Source organism: Hyperoodon ampullatus (assembly GCF_949752795.1).
Source record: "Hyperoodon ampullatus genome assembly, chromosome: 4".
NCBI classification, from domain to species: Eukaryota; Metazoa; Chordata; class Mammalia; order Artiodactyla; family Ziphiidae; genus Hyperoodon; species Hyperoodon ampullatus.
The window spans coordinates 65,450,234-65,471,580 of NC_136917.1; the positions used below are offsets into that span (position 1 = coordinate 65,450,234).

General features: G+C 39.6%; 1 protein-coding gene across 1 annotated transcript in view; it reads right to left on the bottom strand.

Moving 5' to 3' along the window:
• Positions 1 to 15,757: 15,757 nt before the first annotated feature.
• SLC22A4 (solute carrier family 22 member 4) overlaps positions 15,758 to 21,347 on the bottom strand; it is a gene marked incomplete at its 5' end in the record, with an annotated part of 47,684 nt that continues 42,094 nt past the window's right edge. Inside the window, 3 exons of the mRNA XM_079701867.1 lie at positions 15,758 to 16,028; positions 18,677 to 18,812; positions 20,462 to 20,644. Of these exons, the coding sequence (XP_079557993.1) occupies positions 15,953 to 16,028; positions 18,677 to 18,812; positions 20,462 to 20,644 (395 nt within the window). The 3' untranslated portion in view covers positions 15,758 to 15,952. The remainder of the gene's footprint in view (positions 16,029 to 18,676; positions 18,813 to 20,461; positions 20,645 to 21,347) is intronic.

Here is a 21,347-nt window from a genome sequence, read left to right on the forward strand (position 1 = left end):
GCTCCAGAGCACGTGGGCTCTGTAATTTGTGGCATGTGGGCTCTCTCGTTGAGGCACGCGAGCTCAGTAGTTGTGCGTGGGTTTAGTGGCCCCATGGCATGTGGGATCTTAGTTCCCTGACCAGAGATTGAACCCATGTCCCCTGCATTGTAAGGTGGATTCTTTACCACTGGACCACCAGGGAAGTCCCTTGGCAAGTTTTTAAAGCTTTCCAAGCCTCAAATTCCCACATGATAGTGCTTAGCTCAGTGCCTAGGACACATTAAGTGTGAAATAAATATTAGCCATAATTAATAGTTTTATTATGATTACTGACTCTAAAGAAGCACCTTTGGACGTGTCTGTAGGTTGTGTGGGATGAAGTAGTCAGTACTTACTTGCCTGAGGAAGAGGAAGCCTCCAAAGAAAGAACTCCTTTGAGAAAAAAAAGAGTAGAGGGTCCAGGCTTAGTCCAGTATTAGAGCTTCTGCATCAGAATGGAGGAGGATTCAGAGGGTCTGTCCAGCCTCTGCTGTTGACCCCACAGGTCGTGTATGGATTTTATAGAAAGGGGACCTTGACTAAAATCTGAAGTAGCTATTTTTGCCAAGATCTCTATGAGACATTGTTTGCTTTGGCCTCATAACATCAGAGTGTGACCCAAGAGTGAAGGAACAGGAATCTATCCACCTCATCAGACAACATCCCAAGAGGCATGTCATTACCTATGCATATCAGCAGTTTGGTTACAGTAGAGCAGCTGCAGCTGAGCTTGGCATAGCAGGACTTCAGGTATCAGTGGGTATGCAGCACTTTTGTGCTGTTCTCCAGGGGTCCACTACAGATACATCTCAGAAAAAAAAAAAAAAGATAAAAGTCTTTGTTCATGAGCCCAACTGTGGTTGGAGGTTTGACTTTGAAGGAGATTGGAGTTGCACAAACAGAAGGGCCAGAGAAATCACGTTTGTACTGTTATTATGATTCTACATTTTAATGCTAGTCTATTTTGTTCTGGACAGATAGGTAACTAATCATGAAGAGAATGGGCCTTGAAATATTCTGCAGACTAGAAAATTATATAATCAAATACTTTGAACAATTTTTTAAGGACTTAGATGTCCAGACTTTTCGTTTGAATGAGTTTAATTTCCAATGTGAAAACCCACAATTTGGCTTCAGGAGACACATGCGAGTTTTAAAATCCCATATAAATAATTACTCATTGCCACAAACTTGAGTGGGGGTAGGAATGTAAACTTGTTCCCTTCAGGTATACCTACATAAAGTGAGATGTGAAATAGGCTGCTTCTATTTTAAAGGCTGGTTATCACATTCTAGAATAGATGGAAAAGACATTGGTGACAGCTAATGTTAGAAATACAAGTCTTCCCCAAAGGCTTTTATGTATGTATGTGACATAGAAGGAAAATGGGTTCATTAATGTTATTTACTTCTTCGTTCATTCAGCAAATATTTGAAAAGGTTGTTACGTGCCCAACCCTGTTCTGGGAATTGAGAAAAGAAACAAGATTTCTGTTCTCACGGAGTTCACATTTTAGTTGTGGGATGGTGCTACTGACAATAAACTTGTGAAAATAAATACGAATTTCAAATAGTGGTTAAGTGACAAGTAGAGATAAAACAGCGTGATGGTGTAAAGAGTGACAGTCAGTGGGTGGCTACTTTAGACTGATTGGTGAGTGAGTATTTTTCTGAGAAGGTGATATCTGAGCTGAGACACAAGGGTGAGAAGGAAACTATCATGTGAGGAATTGGGAAGACAGTGTTCCAAGCAGAGGAGCAGCAAGTGCAAAGGCTGTGAAGTGAGGGCATGCACTTGGGGTGTTGGAGCAACAGAGAGAAGACCAGCCTGACTTGAACATAGTGATCGAAGTGAGAAGTGGTGGGACATAAGGTCAGAGATGTTGGCAAGAGGCCAGATCATCTAGTGCCTTGTAGACAGTGGCAAGGAGTTTGAATTTCATACTTGGTGCAATGAGAAACCATCAGAGTATTTTTAAGCAGAGAAAGGATAAGGTGTGATTTCTATCATTAAAAGAGTACTCTGCCTGCTATACAGATAATTGACTGTAGAGGACAAGCATGAAAACAGGTCAGCTGGTTAGGAAGCTATTGCAGCATCCCAGGCAAGAGCATTGGATGGCCTGAAGTAGAGTGGTATCTGTGGAAGAGATACATGGATGAATTCAGAATACATTTTGCAAGCAAAAGGTAACATGACTTATTATTGGATATGGACATGAGAGAAGAAATTAAGGGTGACTCCTGGATTTTTGGCTTAAGCAATTTGGTGCCAGTTTTTGGAATGAGGAAATTGCGTGGGATAGGGGGTTTAGGAAATTAAGAGTTTTGCTTTATTTTAATTAAAACATTTTTTATCATGGTAAAATACACATAAAATTTATCATCCTAACTCTTTTTAAGGGTATGGTTCAGTGGCATTAAGTATGTTCACATTGTTTTACAACTATCACCATTATCCATTTCTAGAACTCTTTTCATCTTGCAAAATTGAAACTCTGTGTTCATTAAACAATAACTGTGCACTCCTCACTCCCCCCAGCCCCTAGCAACCGCCCTTGTACTTTCTGTCTCTATGAATTTGACCGTTCTACGTGCCTCATATAAATGGAATCATACAGTATTTGTCCTTTTGTGACTCCTTATTTCAGTAAGCATAATGTCCTCAAGGTTCATCTGTGCTGTGGCATGTGAAAGAATTTTCTTCCCTTTTAAGGCTGAATCATATTCCACTGTATGTATGAGTAATATTCCACAGTTTGTTTTTCCATTCATCTGTCAATGGACACTTGGGTTGCTTCCATCTTTTGGCTATTGTGAATAATGTGAACATAGGTGTATAAATATCTCTTCAAGTCCATGTTTTCAAGTCTTTGAGTATATACCCAGAAATGGAATTTCTGGATTATATGGTAATTCTATTTTTAATTTTGGGGGGAACTGCCATGCTGTTTTCCATAGGGACTGCACCATTTTACATTTCCACCAACAGTGCACAAAGGTCCCAGTTTTTCCACATCCTCCCTGACACTTGTTATTTTCTCTTTTTTTTATAGTAGCTATCCTATTAAGGTGTGAGGCGATATCTCATTGCGATTTTGATTTGTATTCTCTGATGATTAGTGCTGTTGAGCACCATTTCATGTGCTTATCAGTCATTTGTATATTTTCTTTGAAGAAATGTCTATTCAAGTCCTTTGCCCATTTTAATTGGGTTTTTCATTTTTTTGTTGTTGTGTTGTAGGAGTTCTTTTTATGTTCTGGATATTAACCTCTTATAAGATATATGGTTTCCCTTAAACAACATGAAAAGACAACCCTCAGAATGGAGAAAATATTTGCAAACGAAGCTACTGACCAAGGGTTAATCTCCAAAATATACAAACAGCTTATGCAGCTCAATATCAAAAAAACAAACAACCCAATCCAAAAATGGGCAGAAGACCTAAATAGACATTTCTCCAAAGAAGATATACAGATTGCCAACAAACACATGAACAGATGCTCAACATCACTAACCATTAGAGAAATGAAAATCAAAACTACAATGAGGTATCACCTCACACTGGTCAGAATGGCCATTATCAAAAAATTTACAAACAATAAATGCTGGAGAGGGTGTGGAGAAAAGGGAACCCTGTTGCACTGTTGGTGGGAATGTAAATTGTTACAGCCACTATGGAGAACGGTATGGAGGTTCCTTAAAAAAACTAAAAATAGAACTACCACATGACCCAGCAATGCCACTACTGGGCATATACCCCAAGAAAACCATAATTCAAAAAGAGGGACTTCCATGGTGGCGCAGTGGTTGGGAGTCCACCTGCCAGTGCAGGGGATATGGGTTCGAGCCCTGGTCCGGGAGGATCCCACATGCCGCGGAAGAACTAGGCCCATGCTCCACAACTACTGAGCCTACGCTCTAGAGCCCGTGAGCCACAACTACTGAGCCTGAGTGCCACAACTGCTGAGGCCCGTGCGCCTGGAGCGCGTGCTCTGCAACAAAAGAAGCCACCCAATGAGAAGCCCAGGAACCACGGCGAAGAGTAGCCCCCGCTTGCCGCAACTAGAGAGAGGCCTGCATGCAGCAAGGAAGACCCAAGGCAGCCAAAATAAAAATAAATAAATTAATTAAAAAAACAAAAAAAGAGTCATGTACCACAATGTTCATTGCAACACTATTTACAATAGGCAGGACATGGAAGCAAGTTAAGTGTCCGTCAACAGATGAATGGATAAAGAAGATGTGGCACATGTATACAATGGAATATTACTCAGCCATAAAAAGAAATGAAATTGAGTTTTTGTAGTGAGTTGGATGGACCTAGAGTCTGTCATACAGAGTGAAGTAAGTCAGAAAGAGAAAAATACTGTATGCTAACACATATATGGAATCTAAGAAAAAAAAAGAAAAGGTTCTGATGAACCTAGGGGCAGGACAGGAATAAAGACGCAGACGTAGAGAATGGACTGGAGGACTCGGGGTAAGCTGAGACGAAGTGAGAGAGTGGCATTGACATATATACAATACCAAATGTAAAATAGATAGCTAGTGGGAAGCAGCTGCATAGCATAGGGAGATCAGCTAGGTGCTTTGTGACCACCTAGAGGGGTGGGATAGGGAAGGTGAGAGGGAGACACAAGAAGTGGGGGATATATGTATATGTATAGCTGATACACTTTGTTATACAGCAGCAACTAACACAAGAATGTAAAGCAATTATACTCCAATAAAGATATTAAAAAATATAAATATATATGGTTTCCAAATATTTTCTCCCATTCCACAGGTTGCCTTTTTTTACTCTGTTGATCGGATCCTTTTATGTACAGAAGTTTTAAGTTCTGATGTAGTTCAGTTTTATCTATTCTTTTGTTGTTGTTGCCTGTGCAAATGACTTTTATTTTAAATATAAAAATAAACAGATATTTAAATACATTAATATTTTAAACCTAAATTTAAATATAAATTTGGAGACAGTTGGACACATGAGTCTGAAGATCATAGCAGAGGTCAGAATGAGATATAAATTAGAGAGTTATCCACATGTAGATGGTATTTGTAGCCACAGGTCTGGATGAGATCAACCAAAAGAGAAGATGCATAGGAATACATAGGTCTCCATGTGGGATACAGTCATACTGGAGTAAGATTCCATAGAAAAATATCAAAGGTTTTGACTGAGTTAAATTTGGATAATATAAGTTATTGAAGATCTTAATCTTCTGAGCTAGATGCCGGGTTAGAAATTAGAAATTCCTGGGAAAGTATCACCCTCTCTGCTATTGTATTATTACAATAATAATACTAACAATAGCCCAAGACATCATTTACTCCTCACAACAGCTATATAAGATATTCTTATTGTCCTCACTTTACAGATAAGGAAACCGAAGTAAGTAATTTACCCAGTGATTATAGTAAGTATATGGCAGGGCCAAATTAAAACTCTGGTTGGTCTGCCTCAATAGTGGTCTACACTATTAATTATTAATCTCATTATTCTGAAAAATGAAATCTAGCCCTCGACCCTTACCAACTGACTACATTCAGTCTCCTTAGGTTTCATATCACCATGGTCACGTCTTTGTTGGCAGTGAATGGTCCAAGAAAGATGGTACTGATCCTACCACATTAGGTAGGCTGATCTGCCAGTTTCCTCTTTTGGACACTCTGAATCTTAACACTGTGCCAGGTTCTCATACACCAAAAAAAGGGAAAGAAAGTTGATGGACATGGCATACTAGAATCAACAGAAGTTGTCATGTTTTGGGGACTTCCCTGGTGGCACAGTGGTTAAGAATCCGCCTACCAGTGAAGGGGACACGGGTTCGATCCCTGGTCTGGGAAGATCCCACATGCCGCAGAGCAACTAAGCCCATGAGCCACAACTACTGAGCCCGCGTGTTGCAGCTACTGAAGTGCACATGCCTAGAGCCCGTGCTCTGCAACAAGAGAAGCCACCACAATGAGAGTGGTGCACTGCAATGAAGAGTAGCCCCTGCTCGCCACAGAGAGTGAAGAGAAAGCCTGCACACAGCAACGAAGACCTAACACAGCCAAAAAAAAAAAAAAAAAGTTGTCATGTTTTTATTCCCTTTCATCTTCAATCTAGATATTACAGTCCTTTGCTTCAATATCAGTTCCTCCATTGTCTTGTCATTCTGCTCACCTGTACTGCAAATCCCCAAATCCAACCGTTTGTGCATTTCACTCCTGTCCTGCAACACTAGAGAAGATCACACAACCATGTGAATTGTTGTCTCTACAAATTTACCTTTTCAATCACAGCTGGACTTTCACCCCACTTGTCACTCTCCCAACCCACATGTTCCTTCAATCCATCAATGATCCTCCTTCCCTTCTATCTTAATTCAGGAGCAGATTGAGAGTGAAAAGTAAAATGGTTTGACTTATCTTGGGCTTAGATTTTGCAAGATTAGTAAACAAAAGGACTAGGGTAGTGGTGTGAGTGAATCGAGGGGATCGTGAGGTATAAACTGGAAGGGAAAGGAAAGGATGTCAAGGTCAGAGCTAAAGGGTTGTGAGGAAAATAAAAGGTTCTGGAATGAAGTGGAGTTGTGACTGATGACGGGGCCCAGGGTGCGTCCTTGACAGGGAGGGTAAAGTACTTGAGGGTAAAGTACCAGTACTTGACTGGTAAAGATCAAGTACTATGAGGATGTGGTGTAGGATTACTCATCACCCTGAGCACAAAAGTCATCAATACCTCAGGTCAGGTTCCAGAGAACTCATAGAATGTGGATAAACAACTGGCAGATTGTTGGTAACAGCAACCAGGAGGGCACAGCATAAACCTCAAAGGAGACATTTTATCATGTGAAAGTGAAGGAATTATGGTGGGGAACAAAGAAAATCCTGAGACCTTACCTGGCTTTGAAGTGGAAAAGAAAGATCCTGCCTTTGAGAGACAGGGACCAGGAGGAAGTGGAGTGCTGGGGGAAGCTGGATCTCTGTCAAGGCGAGGGCATGGAGAGAGCAACCAGGGATATTCTTTTTTTTTTTTTTTTGGCATTCATTTATTTATTCATCCATCCATTCATTCATTCATTCATTTATGGCTGTGTTGGGTCTTCGTTTCTGTGTGAGGGCTTTCTCTAGTTGCGGCAAGTGGGGGCCGCTCTTCATCGTGGTGCGCGGACCTCTCACTATCGTGGCCTCTCGTTGCGAGGCACAGGCTCCAGACACGCAGGCTCAGTAGTTGAAGCTCACAGGCTTAGTTGCTCTGCGGCACGTGGGATCTTCCCAGCCCAGGGCTCGAACCCGTGTCCCCTGCATTGGCAGGCAGATTCTCAACCACTGCGTCACCAGGGAAGCCCCAGGGATATTCTTGATGGAGGAAAGCTGTCTGTTCACAATGGAGTGGGGGTTTCAGAGGACACAGTAGCAGGGAAGTAAACAGTGGGAGGGTGAGGCAGTGGGCTATGCAGGGACAGGGAGCACAGAGGGGAGTCAGAATGAAAGTATTTGACAAAAGGGATTAAGTTTGCAGTGTTGTAGAGAGATGGTTTCCAGGTTCTCAAAATCAGGTTTCAGATGTTTCTGTGCCAATGCAGAGACACTGGCTGATGATAGTTCAAATCCTCATAATTTTTTATGACCCATTCAGCAGTCTGTTAAATATAACCTCGTGGTAAGGTAATTCACCTCAGCAGAGCAAGTTTGACTTGGTCTAAATAGGGTAGAGGTAACTGCTGTTCAAGCAGAGTGAGAGGAGAGATAAAAATGCTCAGGTCTGGATGGGAGAAAATGACTTTGACCTGGCTATCACCTCCACAGAGCTCAGCTCCAGGTCGGGGCACTGAGCTAGTTGCTGAGGCCACAAAGGAAGGAGTTTATAATCTGGCTAGACTGAGCCCATGGAGAGCTCTGATTTTACATTCTTCATGTTCTTCATCTTTGCTTCCCAGGACTTTGCACTTTATAATCACATAGAAGTTTAAAAAGAAAAACTTTTATTGAGTGGACCCTCAATAAAATAAAAAATAAAAATTTTTAATATTTTAACTTCTATATGATTATAAAAATAATGTTATTTGTGAAACAATTATAAAGTATGGAAAACTACAGAAAAGAAACTAAAATAGAAGTCATCTATAATCCCCCATCCAAACATACCTACTATTAATACCTTGAGATATTCCCTTCTAGTTTTTTTTTTTTAATGCCTTTTAAACATAGTTTATTCATGCATGCATTCATTATTTGGTCAATACTATTGTATACTTTTAAAAATACTTGCATTATATCACAAGTATTCTATCATGTTATTAAAAATAATTCTTAAACTTTTTAAAGGCTGAATAATATTCTTTCATAAAAACACACTGTTATTTATTTAACTGTTTCCATACAGTTTTTAAAATTGTGATAAAAAATTAAATTTTACCATCTTACCAATTTTTTAAAAATTTATTTGGTTGCACTGGGTCTTAGTTGTGGCAGGTGGGCTCCTTAGTTGCAGCTCACAGGCTCCTTAGTTGCAGCTTGCCTGTTCCTTAGTTGTGGCATACGAACTCTTAGTTGCAGCATGCATGTGAGATCTAGTTCCCTGACCAGGGATGGAACCCGGGCCCCCTGCATTGGGAGCTCAGAGTCTTAACCACTATGCCACCAGGGAAGTCCCCATCTTACCAATTTTTAAATGTACAGTCCCATAGTATTAAATATATTTACATTGTTGTGTACAGATCTCTAGAACATTTTCATCTTGCAAAACCAAAATGCACTAAGCACTAACTCCTCCTCCTCCCTTTTCCCCTCTCCCCCCACCCTTGGTAACCATCTTTCTAATTTCTGTTTCTATGATTTTGACTGTTTTAGATACTTCCTATTAGTGGAATCATACAAAATTTGTCCTTTTGTGACTGGCTTATTTCACTTAGCATAATGTCCTTGAGGTTCCTCCTTTTTTAAGGCTTCATAACATTCCACTGTATGTATAAACCACACTTTATTTGTCCACTCATCTGTAGATGTACATTTGGGGTACTTCCAGCTCTTTGCTATTGCGAATAATGCTGTAATGAACGTGGGTGTGCAAATAGCTCTTTGAAATCCTGCTTTGAATTATTTTGGATATATACCCAGATGTGGGATTGATGGATCATATGATAATTCTATTTTTTAAATTTTTGAGGAACCTCTGTACTGTTTTCCATAATGGCTGTACCATCTTACATTTTCACGAAAGGTGCACAAGGATTCCAATTTCTCCACATCCTTACCAATATGTGTTTTCTGTTTTGATAGCAGCCTTCCTAATGGGCATGAGGTGGTACCTCACTGTGGTTTTGATTTGCATTTCTTTAATGATTAGTGATGATGAGCCTCACATATGCATGCTGGCCATTTTTACATCTTCTTTGGAGAATTGTCTATTCAATTCCTTTGCCCATTTTAAAATCGGGTTATTTGGTTTTTGAGTTGTAGAAGTTCTTTTTGTATTCTGGATATTAACCCTTTATCAGATATATGATTTGCAAATATTTTCTCTCATTCCATAGGTTGCTTTTTGTTTTGGTGTTTCCTTTGACACTCAAAAGTTTTTAAGTTTGATGTAGTCTTATTTGTCTGTTTTCGCTTTTGTCACCAGTGCTTTGGTGTCATAGCCAAGAAATTATTGCCAAATTCAATGTCTGGAAGCTTTTCTTCTCAGAGTTTCATAGTTTTAGGTCTTACGCTTAGGTCTGTTTTGAGTTAATTTTTGTATATGGTATAAGGTATGGGTCCAATTTCATTCTTTTGCACGTGAATATCCAGTTTAAAAAAAACATTTGTTGAAGAGAGTGTCCTTTCTCCATTTTTTGCGGTACGCGGGCCTCTCACTGTTGTGGCCTCTCCCGTTGCGGAGCACAGGCTCCGGACGCGCAGGCTCAGCGGCCATAGCTCACGGGCCCAGCCGCTCCGCGGCATGTGGGATCTTCCCGGACCGGGGCATGAACCCGTGTCCGCCTGCATCGGCAGGCAGACTCTCAACCACTGCGCCACCAGGGAAGCCCATGAATTGACCATTCAGTTCAAAACATGCAAGCCATCGGGGACCTTGATAAAAGCTGCTCTGGTGAAGAGGCGGCGGCTAAAACTTAATTGTAGTGGGCTCAAGAGAAAATTGGAAGAAAAAAACTAGCAGTAGCAAATATAGAGCTCTCTTTTGAGGAGTTTTGCTGTAAAGGGATAGGGAAAGATGGGACAGTAGTTGAAGGCAGAAGTGGGGTCAAGGGAGAGCTTTTTCAGCATTGTAGAAATACCAGCATGTCTGCATGCTGAATGAAAAAGATCCAGTAGAGAGAGAAAAGATTGATAGATTGATCATGGGGCAGACAAGGGAATTAATTGCTGGAGCAATATCCTTGAGTAGGTAAGGAAGGGGTGAGGGCACCAAGTGCAGAAACACACACACACAGACAGAGAGAGACAGAGAATTTTGTGCTAGGAGCAGAGACCATTTATCTCAAGTAATAGGAGAAAAGACAGAGTGATGGGTACAAATGCAGTTAGGTTGGTGGATTAAGATGGTAAGAGCTTAAGTGAAATAGGAAGCAAAAGCACAGCTGAGGGTGAGCATGGGGGAGGAGATATTAGAGTTCTGAAGAGAAAGGTCATTAAGGATAGAGAATGGACCAGGGCAGTGGAGCATGACTGTCAGTCAGCAGTAAGGTTCCTCTTGATGACTGATGATTAATCTTAAATGAAACCAGTCAGCATGTTTTGCATATTTTTCCCCAGCTACATCTAGCTGTGCAGGTACCGGTGGAAGTAGGAGGGGGGCTGGATTTAACCAGCCTTGCAGTTTGCCTGATAGAGTAAGGTGGATTAAGAAAGGGGGCAAGGAAGTTGATTATAATGATTAACTTCTGAGTTCAGTGAGATGTGAGATAGAGGAAAACATCTAAGTCTGCTAGGCACTTAGACTAAATATATGCATTATCTCGTGTACTCCCCACAATCACCCCATGGAACTGCTTAGCCTCCTTTTACAGATGAAGAGGCTGAGATTTAGGAAGACTCAGGCATATCCTGGAGATATTGCGGGTCCAGTTCCAGACCACCGTAATATCACAGTAAAGCGAGCCACAGGAATTTTTTGGTTTCCCAGTGCATATAAAAATTATGTTTACACTATACTGCATTCTGTTAAGTGTGCAATAGCATTGTGTCTTAAAAAAAATGACAAAACCAATGTACAAACCTTAATTTAAAAATACTTTATTGCTGGGGCTTCCGTGGTGGTGCAGTGGTTGAGAATCTGCCTGCCAATGCAGGGGGCAAGGGTTCGAGCCCTGGTCTGGGAAGATCCCATATACCATGGAGCAACTAAGCCCCTGCACCACAACTACTGAGCCTGCGGTCTAGAGCCTGTGAGCCACAGCTACTGAAGTCCACGTGCCTAGAGCCCGTGCTCTGCAACAAGAGAAGCCACTGCGACGAGAAGCCCACGCACTGCAACGAAGAGTAGTCCCTAGATCCCGCTCGCGCAACTAGAGAAAGCCCGCGCGCAGCAACGAAGACCCAACGCAGCCAAAAATAAAATAAATAAATTTATTTAAAAAATACTTTATTACGAAAAAATGCTAAACATCATCCGAAAATGCAAGGCTGCCACAAACCTCAATTTGTAAAAAATGCAGTATCAGTGAAGCACAAATAAAGCAAAGCACAATAAAACAAGTTATGCCTGTATAACTTGCTCAAGGCTACACAGCTGATAAATGACAGACCCAGAATTAGGCCCAGGAACAATGGTCTCCAAAGATGCACTTAACCGTCTTACTATTTGCTTTAACTGGAGTATTAGCTGGTACTTTTAAATTGATGCATAAACAGAAAGGATGCTGTGTCCAATATATTTGTTAATATTTTTCCAATTTGTGTTAATTTTAAGATTTTTGGTGTACAGAAATTTTTTAAAGTTTATAGCAAAATCTATTTTACCTTATCTTTAATTCCCTATCCATCCTTAGATTAAACAATCACCTGTATTTTCTTTCAGCTTATTTATCTATTTATTTATTCCTTTTGAATCTTTAATCCATTTAGAATTTGGTATGTGTGTTTTCTTTAAATTTACTTATATTTATTTATTTATTTTTTTGGCTGTGTTGGGTCTTCGTTTCTGTGCGAGGGCTTTCTCTAGTTGCGGTGAGCGGGGGCCACTCTTCATCGCGGTGCATGGGCCTCTCACTGTCGCGGCCTCTCTTGTTGCAGAGCACAGGCTCCAGACGCACAGGCTCAGTAGTTGTGGCTCAGGGGCCTAGTTGCTCCGCGGCAATGTGGGATCTTCCCAGCCCAGGGCTTGAACCTGTGTCCCCTGCATTGGCAGGCAGATTCTCAACCACTGCAGCACCAGGGAAGCCCTTGGTATGTGTTTTATGGTGAGATGCTATTTTTCCCCAGCTTATCAATTGTCCCAGCACTAGTTTTGAAAAATTTATCCTTTTCTTGATAATTTGTAATACACTTTATCATATGTTACAATTTTATAAACATTTGGGTCTGTTTCTGGCCTTCCTATTTATCTTTGTATTTCTAAATCTGAGGGAATATTTTACAACTCTTCTTTTCCAAAAATTTCTTAGACAGTCTTGCCTATTTGTTCTTTCAGATGCCCTTTAGAATTATTTTTTAAGTTCCTAAAATACGTCAGTGAAATATTAACTTTAATTATACTAAAATAGTGAATTAATTTGGTAAGAATGCAGGTTCACAGAATTCATTCTACACATTCAAGAATGGCATGTCTCTAACTAGAGAAAGCCGGTGTGCAGCAATGAAGACCCAACGCAGCCGAAAATAAAAAACTAATAAATAAAACAGAAAAAACCCAGCATGTCTCCACTCAACTCAATTAAATGGAATAATTTTTTCACTTAGGTTTTATACATCTGTTTAGAGATTACTTCTAGGTATTTTATGTTCTTATGACTGTTAGGAATGGAACCTGGTTTTTTCCAGTATATTTTCTAGCTGGTTATTTTTAGTACATAAAAAGTTGCTGATTTAGGGACACTTCTTATATGACTCCACTTAAATTGAAACTCTTAGGTATTAGATTTAATTAATTCTCTTGGATTTTAAAACTAGAATATCATTATATATTCCTTGTAATATTGATAATTTTGTCTATTTTCTAATAGTTTTACTTCTTATCTATATCTTATATTATGATTTATGATTATAGTTACTAAAACTTACCCAAAAATGTTGAAAAGATGTTAAAACATGTATCCATAAAACTACTGTTAATGGGATGCTTCCAGTGTTTCATGTTACACTCTAACATGCAGTATAATATTGGCTGTCAGTCTGAGACTGATATTCATAATCAAGTTCAGGTAGTTGCCTTGTAGGCCTAATTTTAAAAGTAGTTTTTAAAAATCAGGAATATATCTTGAATTTAATCGAATACTATTTTGGCATGTATTGATCTACTTGGTCTTTGAACTACCAAAGAGGTAATTCATTTGTATACTTGTTGCCTTTTTATAAACAGATTTTAAAAAGTCATCTCGTACTATTATAAAATATAAAACACCCATACAAACAGCAGTAAAAGGCAACTGTCACATCCTTACTTTTTTTTAAAATTTAGTTTAATTTTTTTAAATTTTGACTGCGTTGGGTCTTCATTGCTGTGCGTGGGCTTTCTCTAGTTGCGGTGAGCAGGGGGCTACTCTTTGTTGTGGTGCGCGGGCTTCTCATTGCAGTGGCTTCTCTTGTTGCGGAGCACGGGCTCTAGGTGCACAGCCTTCAGTAGTTGTGGCACGCGGGCTCTGTAGTTGTAGCTCGCAGGCTCTAGAGTGCAGGCTCAGTAGTTGTGGCGCATGGGCTTAGTTGCTCTGTGGCATGTGAGATCTTCCTGAACCAGGGATGGAACCCATGTCCCCAGCATTGGCAGGTGGATTCTTAACCACTGCACCTCCAGGGAAGTCCACATCCTTACTTTTTATATTTAGAAAAAGATTTAAGAGCATTTTATACTTCGGTGTTTAAAAATTCAAGTGTCTATGTTTCAAACATAACATTTTCACCACGCTAGTGTTACAAAATATTTTAATTAAAATGAATATCCTCAAATGCCTGTTATATGCAAGAAAGCACTACAGTGAGCAGCACTGCAAGGGATAAAAAGATAAGCAAAGTTAGGTCCCTGGCCTCCCAGAGGCTTATAGACATGTGTGTGTGGGGGGACAACTAGACAAGAGCCCAACTGAGTGAAGTTAACAAGTACCAGAAGAGCACAGAGGAGTGAACAGTCGCTGCTGGTGGGAAGGAAGTTCAAGGAGCGCTTCCTGAAAGGCAGCAGGGCCTGCTCTTTGCAGGACAGGCAGCTACTACTGTCTGGCAGGGTAGGTGGAAAGGCGATCTAGACAGGCTGCATCAATGGGGAATATAAAGGCGCTGGGTGGATGAAGCTGTGCACCTGAGTCCCCAGTGACAAAGCATAAACTATTCTAAGATATTCTACTGGATTTTAAAGTAACAATCAAAAGGTGGGATAAGTGTGTCAGTAGGATATAAAATACGTGTTAGAAATATGGCAATATAAAGAAAAATTCTGAGTTAATCAGAAAAGTTCCAGATAAAGATCTTAAAGAAATAAGGATTGTTTACCAAGATGTTACATCAAAGGTTCCTTTGAAAAATATTTAGATAGTGAATATTTACATTTGGGGATAATTAATTTTAGGAGATGATGCCACCAAGCAGCATATTAAAAACTAGTGGCTGCCTATTCTACAGGTGCACCATTGCACTGATATGTTAAAGGGTCAGTAGCTTGTCACGTGCTGCTCCAAGAGGAGCCGCCCTTGGTGAAAGCATGCTGCTCAGGTCGCCAGGACGAACTTCTTGCTATGTTATCATGTCAGCATGCCTAAAATGTGGTGAGACACGGAGCTGACACTCATCTTCTGAGTTTATGCTAATACATTATCCCATTAGTGGCTTTTACCTTTTACCTTGCTCATTCCTGGAACGAGATGCACCCCTGGTTGAAGAGGATACAACTGCATACCAGATTTAGGAAGGGATGTATTAAGGGAAAGAACTGTTTTAAAAGGCTCTCCAGATTCTTGGCTTGGACAGCCTTCTTCCTGGGTGCTGACCCCTCTTGGCTATGGGGCACACAAACCACCTCTACCAATCTAACTAGTTTGCAGCTTTCCTGATTCTCTATTTACCAAAAAAAGGTCTCTTAAGTCAGTCTTAGTGAACTGAAAGCTTAGTCAAGTGTTCACAGAGAGCACAACAAATGTGGACCATTCAGTAGGCTGTGAGCCATAGCTGCTGAAATTGTAGCTAGGAACTGCCTTGGTTCCCTTCTTAAAGGCTGACAGGCCATCTGAGCCAGGCTACTTGATCTCTTGCTGTATTTCACTTGTAAAATGCTATTAATATCTTCCATCAATTCCTCTCAAAGGAGTATATAAAATTTCCTGGACAGGAATACTCCTTATAATCATTTGGCTACAGTAGTGTATGAGTTCACTTCAAAAACTACTGTAATTTTGAACATGCTGGTTTACTCACTCACACACACACCCCCAAGCCTGATAGTTGTGTTAATTCAATGACTTTTTAAGAAATTTGGATAGTATTTGTATTTGGAAATGCATGTTAATCTTTATATGGATTTACCAGTCCTTGACCAACACGTTTTGTAAAAATCCTACAAACCCATTTTATCGAATTAATTAGTACGGAGGACTTTCTGGAAATGGTTTGTTTTTTAAAATAAGGAGCTTATCTGTAAGTGTGGTCCAGAGTTTGCCATATGACAAGCATTTCTTAATAGCAAGGTCCATTTTAGTGTTAATCTTCATAGTCAGTCCATTTCATCAGGAAAGGCTTTAGTGTCTTCATAGTCAGGATCTGTTTTTCAGTTCACCAAATAGGGTGGGAATTTTATCAGAATGAAGTTATTAGAACTTCGGGATTTTCTTCTTTCTCCATTGAATCTTTTGTTTTTTTCCTATATCCAAACCTGAAAATAAGATAAGTGCTAAAGAAAATTAAATATTTAAGACTCCTCTCCTCAAAATGCCTAACTGACACTGAAAAACATTTCTCCAGTCAATGAACAGGTAATTATTTTAACTCTAATAAGAACCTCATGAGTCTAGAGCTAGTATTCTATGATTTTATAGTTTTCCTGAGGAAAGAATAGAGTGGTAAGCATGAAGTTCTTGGTTAAGTTAAAGTTGATATTGAAGTAGTTTTATCATTAGAAGAAACAACTTATAAAAAATGGGCATCTTTCACTATACATGTTCAGTTTGGGATCAGAATCCACTCACATATAGACTTTTATCATGGCTACACACTAAAAACACTTTATCTTATATAACATCACAAAAGCCATATGAACTATTTCCATGTAACAGATGGGAATACTAAGGTTAGTGAAAAGTAAGCAAATTTCCCAAGTTTATTCAGTAGATTTGGGATTTGAGGCCAGGCAGTTTCACTCTAGAATCTAAACTTCTCCTACCATACCATTAGTCTTTTAAATGTTTGCCAATCTATGATGTCATGAAAGATGTTTGATTTTTGTCCCTGGCTCCTGACATAGAGCTTCTAAATCCCTTGTAATTTTCTGAGTGACAAGGGTAATAGTGTCTTGCCTCTTATTCTAATGAGGTGACTCAGTGGGTCCCTAGATAGCTTCACGATGGAGGCTGGTTGCTAGAAAGACCAAGCCTTGACTAGAAGCCCATCCTCCAGTATCCAGGGAGGGGAGAGGGACTGAGGTCAAATCAATATTGATCATGCCTATGTGATGAAACTTCTATAAAATCCCCTAAACACTGGGGTTCAGAGAGCTTCTGAATTGGCCAACACATCCATTGGCCAGGATGGCGATGCTCCCCAACTCCACAGGAATGGAGACTCCTGTGCTCTGGACCCTTCTGGACCTCACCCTGTGTACATCTCCCCCTGGCTGTTCATTTATGTTGTTTAGAACAAACCAGTAATAGTAAGTAAAATGTTTTCCTGAGTTCTGTGAGTCATTCTAGCAAATTCCTGAATGTGAAGAGGAGGGCTGTGGAAATACCAGACTTTGTAGCCAAGTTGGACATGTTGGAGCTCAGGGCAGGCTGCCCCAAAATTTGCCACAATGGCATATTGATTATTTTGAATTGAAGTTGCTTGTGAAGCAGCTGATGCAAAGGGAAACTCTGGCCTCCTCTGTGCCCCTGAAAGCAGGGAATAAATCCCTCATGTGAAAGGTGCAATCCCTGCATATGGAGGTAGAAGGACACCCTTATTACCAAAGACAGGGAATTTCAGGGCTGGGCCAAGAAATCTCTATAAACAAACCTTGTTACTTCTTTACTAATTTACTACACAAGCCCGAACTTTGCTTAAATTCCTTACTAATTAAGCACTCAAACCTAAGTTTCTTTGTCCTGTCAATTCCTCTCAAATTTATTGTTTCTTTGTCTAAAAAGTGTAAAAGCTTCCTGCTTTGGCCATTTCTTAGGTCCTATTTCTGAGAGATCTCTGTGTAATGAATTAAAATTTGTTTATTTTTCTCCTGTTGACTGGTGTCAATTTTATGATTAGTTTAGCCAAAAGACCTTAAAGGGGTAAAAGGGTAAATTTCCCCCTCCCCAATAGCCAGAAATGTGGATAACCTTGGGGAACCATTACTTGTGGCTGGTATCTGAAGAGAAAGCTGTCTTGTGGGAGTGAGCTTTTAACCTGTAGAGTCTGATGCTAGCCCTGAGTAATTAGAGTCATAACTGGATGAAATTATAGGACACCTATTTGGTGTCAGAATTGGTTGATATCAGGAGGAAAACCCTTGCACAATCTCATAGGCCAAAAATGACATTGACATTTTTTATGCTTTAATTAATATGGACAAGTATTTCTTTTATATGTATATATTTGCCACTGAAATTTCCTTTTCTATAAACTGTTTGTTCATGACCTTTGCCGTTTTCTTTCTGAGTTGTCTGTCTTTTTCCCACTGATCTCTAAGACCTTCTTGCATCTTAAATTTATTAACTCTATGTCTATATTGTGTGTTGCAAATATTTTCCCCCTGGTTTGTTGACCTTTGTTCTAATTTATGGTTTCGTTTTTGCTGTACCAACAATTTCTAAAATTACATAATCAGATATATCAATCTTCTCCTTTATGGCTCTTTGCTTTTCATAATATGCTCAGAAAGGCCTTCTCTAAGGTTATAAAAATATTTATGTTTTCTTCTGGTACATTTATCACTTTATATTTTCAGTTCTCAATTTTTAATCTTTCTGGAATTTATCCTGATATATTTTGAAGTAAGATTTAAGCTTTTTATTTAGCCAAAATGGCTAGTTGAATGTTCTAACACCTTTTACTGAATAATCTAAATTTTCCCCACTGATTTTGAATTGCTACTTGTTATCACACACTGAATTCTCATATTTTCTTCATTTAATTCTGAACTCTATTCCATTCCAGTGATTTCTTTTCTTCTACCACCATCATACTGTTTTAATTACCATTGCTTAATAATATGCTTTATTATCTGATAGAGCTACTTTCCACTTATTACACATTTTCAGAATTTTCCTATTTATTCTTTCATGTTTATTCTTTCTGAGGAATTCTGATATCATTTTTTAAAGTTCCACTTACCCTTTCATTTTCTGCATCTGCTCTAAGGTCTCTGGTAGAGTCATTCCATAACTTTCGGGGAAGAGAAGAGTGATGATTCCAATCAGGACGGTCAGGCTGCCCATGAGGATGTAGGGCAGAACTCTGTTGTAAGCACCTGTAAGGCACAGGACATAAGAACATCAATTATATACAGGGTTTCTCCAGATGCTCTTGAGAATCATTTTGTAAAGGTGGCAAACAGTATTTGAGAGCAGTTTTAAACCTGAATATTTACAGAAGAAAAAAAGTGTGCAAAATACCACAGTTTCTGTTTGGCAGATGTCATTGCCTCTGAATTTCCATAATCATTCACCTACTCAATTTTGCATTATCTTAAGGTCTTTCATGTCAACTGGCATTCTCTAAGCTACTACTTAATCATGTGTGATAAATGTTCCTTTGATAGAAATTTTTTCCTGCCAAAGTTCTCCTCTTAAGGTAGAGGTCACTGGAGATGGGGGGGGTGGGAGGCCACCAAGGGGAAAGAGGTTGACCAGGATGTTGCAGGGACAGCTACTGGCTGTTATGACTGATATGACCTTTGCTTTTGCCCAAACCAGTAGGCTGCTGTGGAAATCTTGGTCCACAGAGCTGTGAGACTCTTAAAAGAACTAATTATATATTCAATCCAATTTAAATCAATAAATGTCAGGCACTGTGGTTTCTTTTTGCAGCATTTATATGTCTTGGTTTTACATGTAATTGGAAGAACCACTCCACCTCTTCTTTATGTGGTGTTACTCAGACAGGGGAATAATAGATCCTCATCTTGCTTCCCTTCTGCATACAGAGATTACAGAGGAATAACACACCCAAGAATTTTATTTGACAAAAAAATATCAATCTTGAAGCTTCTCTGAGGCCTCTGTGTCACCAACAGGAGCCACTACTGTGGAATACAAAGTTCTTTCTCAGACTCCTCCATTTCTTATTTACCAGAGGTCCACCATTAGACCATATGAGCATGGTTTGAAAGTATAGGGAAGAACAAAGGGGAAACAACACCATTCTATATAATAATGTACTTTCTCAGGTGTTCAGGGCAGCTGTGTGGAAAATGTCTCTCTTTCTCTGTAAGGATTTAGAGTATACCTTTTCTGAGCATTCACATATGTCTTTGGAGATGTGTATGTATGTGTGTTTGAACCAGTAGGTAACCAATGGATGACTAGGAAGAATAAGGAGCTGTGTCTACATCTCTCGCCAGTAGAGTTCTTGATGAGGTTTAGCTTGGAGTGCCAGATCCTAGATCCACTGAACATCCCACTAAAGCCCCTCTGTGGTGTTATTCCAGATTGATAAATTCGATAATATAAAAGCTAAAATTGGGCTTCCCTGATGGCGCAGTGGTTGAGAGTCCGCCTGCCGATGCAGGGGACACGGGTTCGTGCCCTGGTCCGGGAAGATCCCACATGCCGCAGAGCGGCTGGGCCCATGAGCCATGGCCACTGAGTCTGCGTGTCTGGAGCCTGTGCTCCGCAACAGGAGAGGCCACAACAGTGAGAGGCCCGCGTATTGGGAAAAAAAAAATATATATATATATATATATATATATATATATATGTTGTGCAAAATGAAATGTCTGAAGGGCTACTCACCAAACTGTTAATAGTAGTTCCTCTGAGGGCTATGATTTGGGGAACTAAGAGAGTAGAGGTGAACTTGTACTTTTTCCAGTACTTTCTATGCTGTTTGCATTTTTCATAATGAAAACCTATTACTTTTATATTTAAAAAAAGAATAGACTGATAAGAAGCATCTCACCAAGGTAAACAAAGTAGGGAGCAATGATGCTGCCCACTCTGGAGGCCATGGATGTGACCCCCACAGCCATGTTCCTGACCAGGGTTGGGTAGAGCTCTGCAGTGAAGACGTACAGCATGGAGAAGGCAGAGGTGATCCCGAATTTTCCTAACATGGCCAGACCAATGGACAAGAAGTTGTAATCTGGAAAAGAGACCCAGTGTAAACAGAGTTGCTTTTAGAAGTGATACTTTCTTAACAGTTGCTTGTATTGTCCTTTTCGCTTGTATAGGAATGTTTTATAATATAAAGATATTCCCCAAATTATACAGTCTCTTCAAAGCCTTACTAATTGGACATGGACAAAGATGGAGCGTGAAGGGTTGCTTTGAGCTTCGCTCTTCTGTTATTCTAGATCATTTATGCATTCTGTGACCTTGTCCACCTTTATTTATTACAACAGTTTCATAGTCAGTTGTTAGCATGTTAATACAGTTAAGTTTAATCTTTGAAGAGAAGGACCAATCATTTTTATCCTGTTTATTATTATTAAGAATTATATATTTCTATGCATAGTACTATATATAAAAAATCTGTTGACTTAACATTTTAACAATATGAGAAAGTTAGACATAAGGGGAAAAGAGAAGCATATATCTTTTCATGTGCTCTCTAACTACTTAAAGATTACAGACCATAAAAATCACTGAATTTATACTGGAACTGGCATGTACTACCAACTCTAACACTTGAATATACACATCAGAGAGAAGGTTTGAAAATACCAAGAAAGTACCAAGAAATTGGGAATCGGGATTATGACTCAGAGGAAGAGGTTTTAGGGTTTAGGTGAATGTTTCTGTGAAGGGGATGACTGGGAGCATTACTCTTCCTTCTCAGGTGGTGA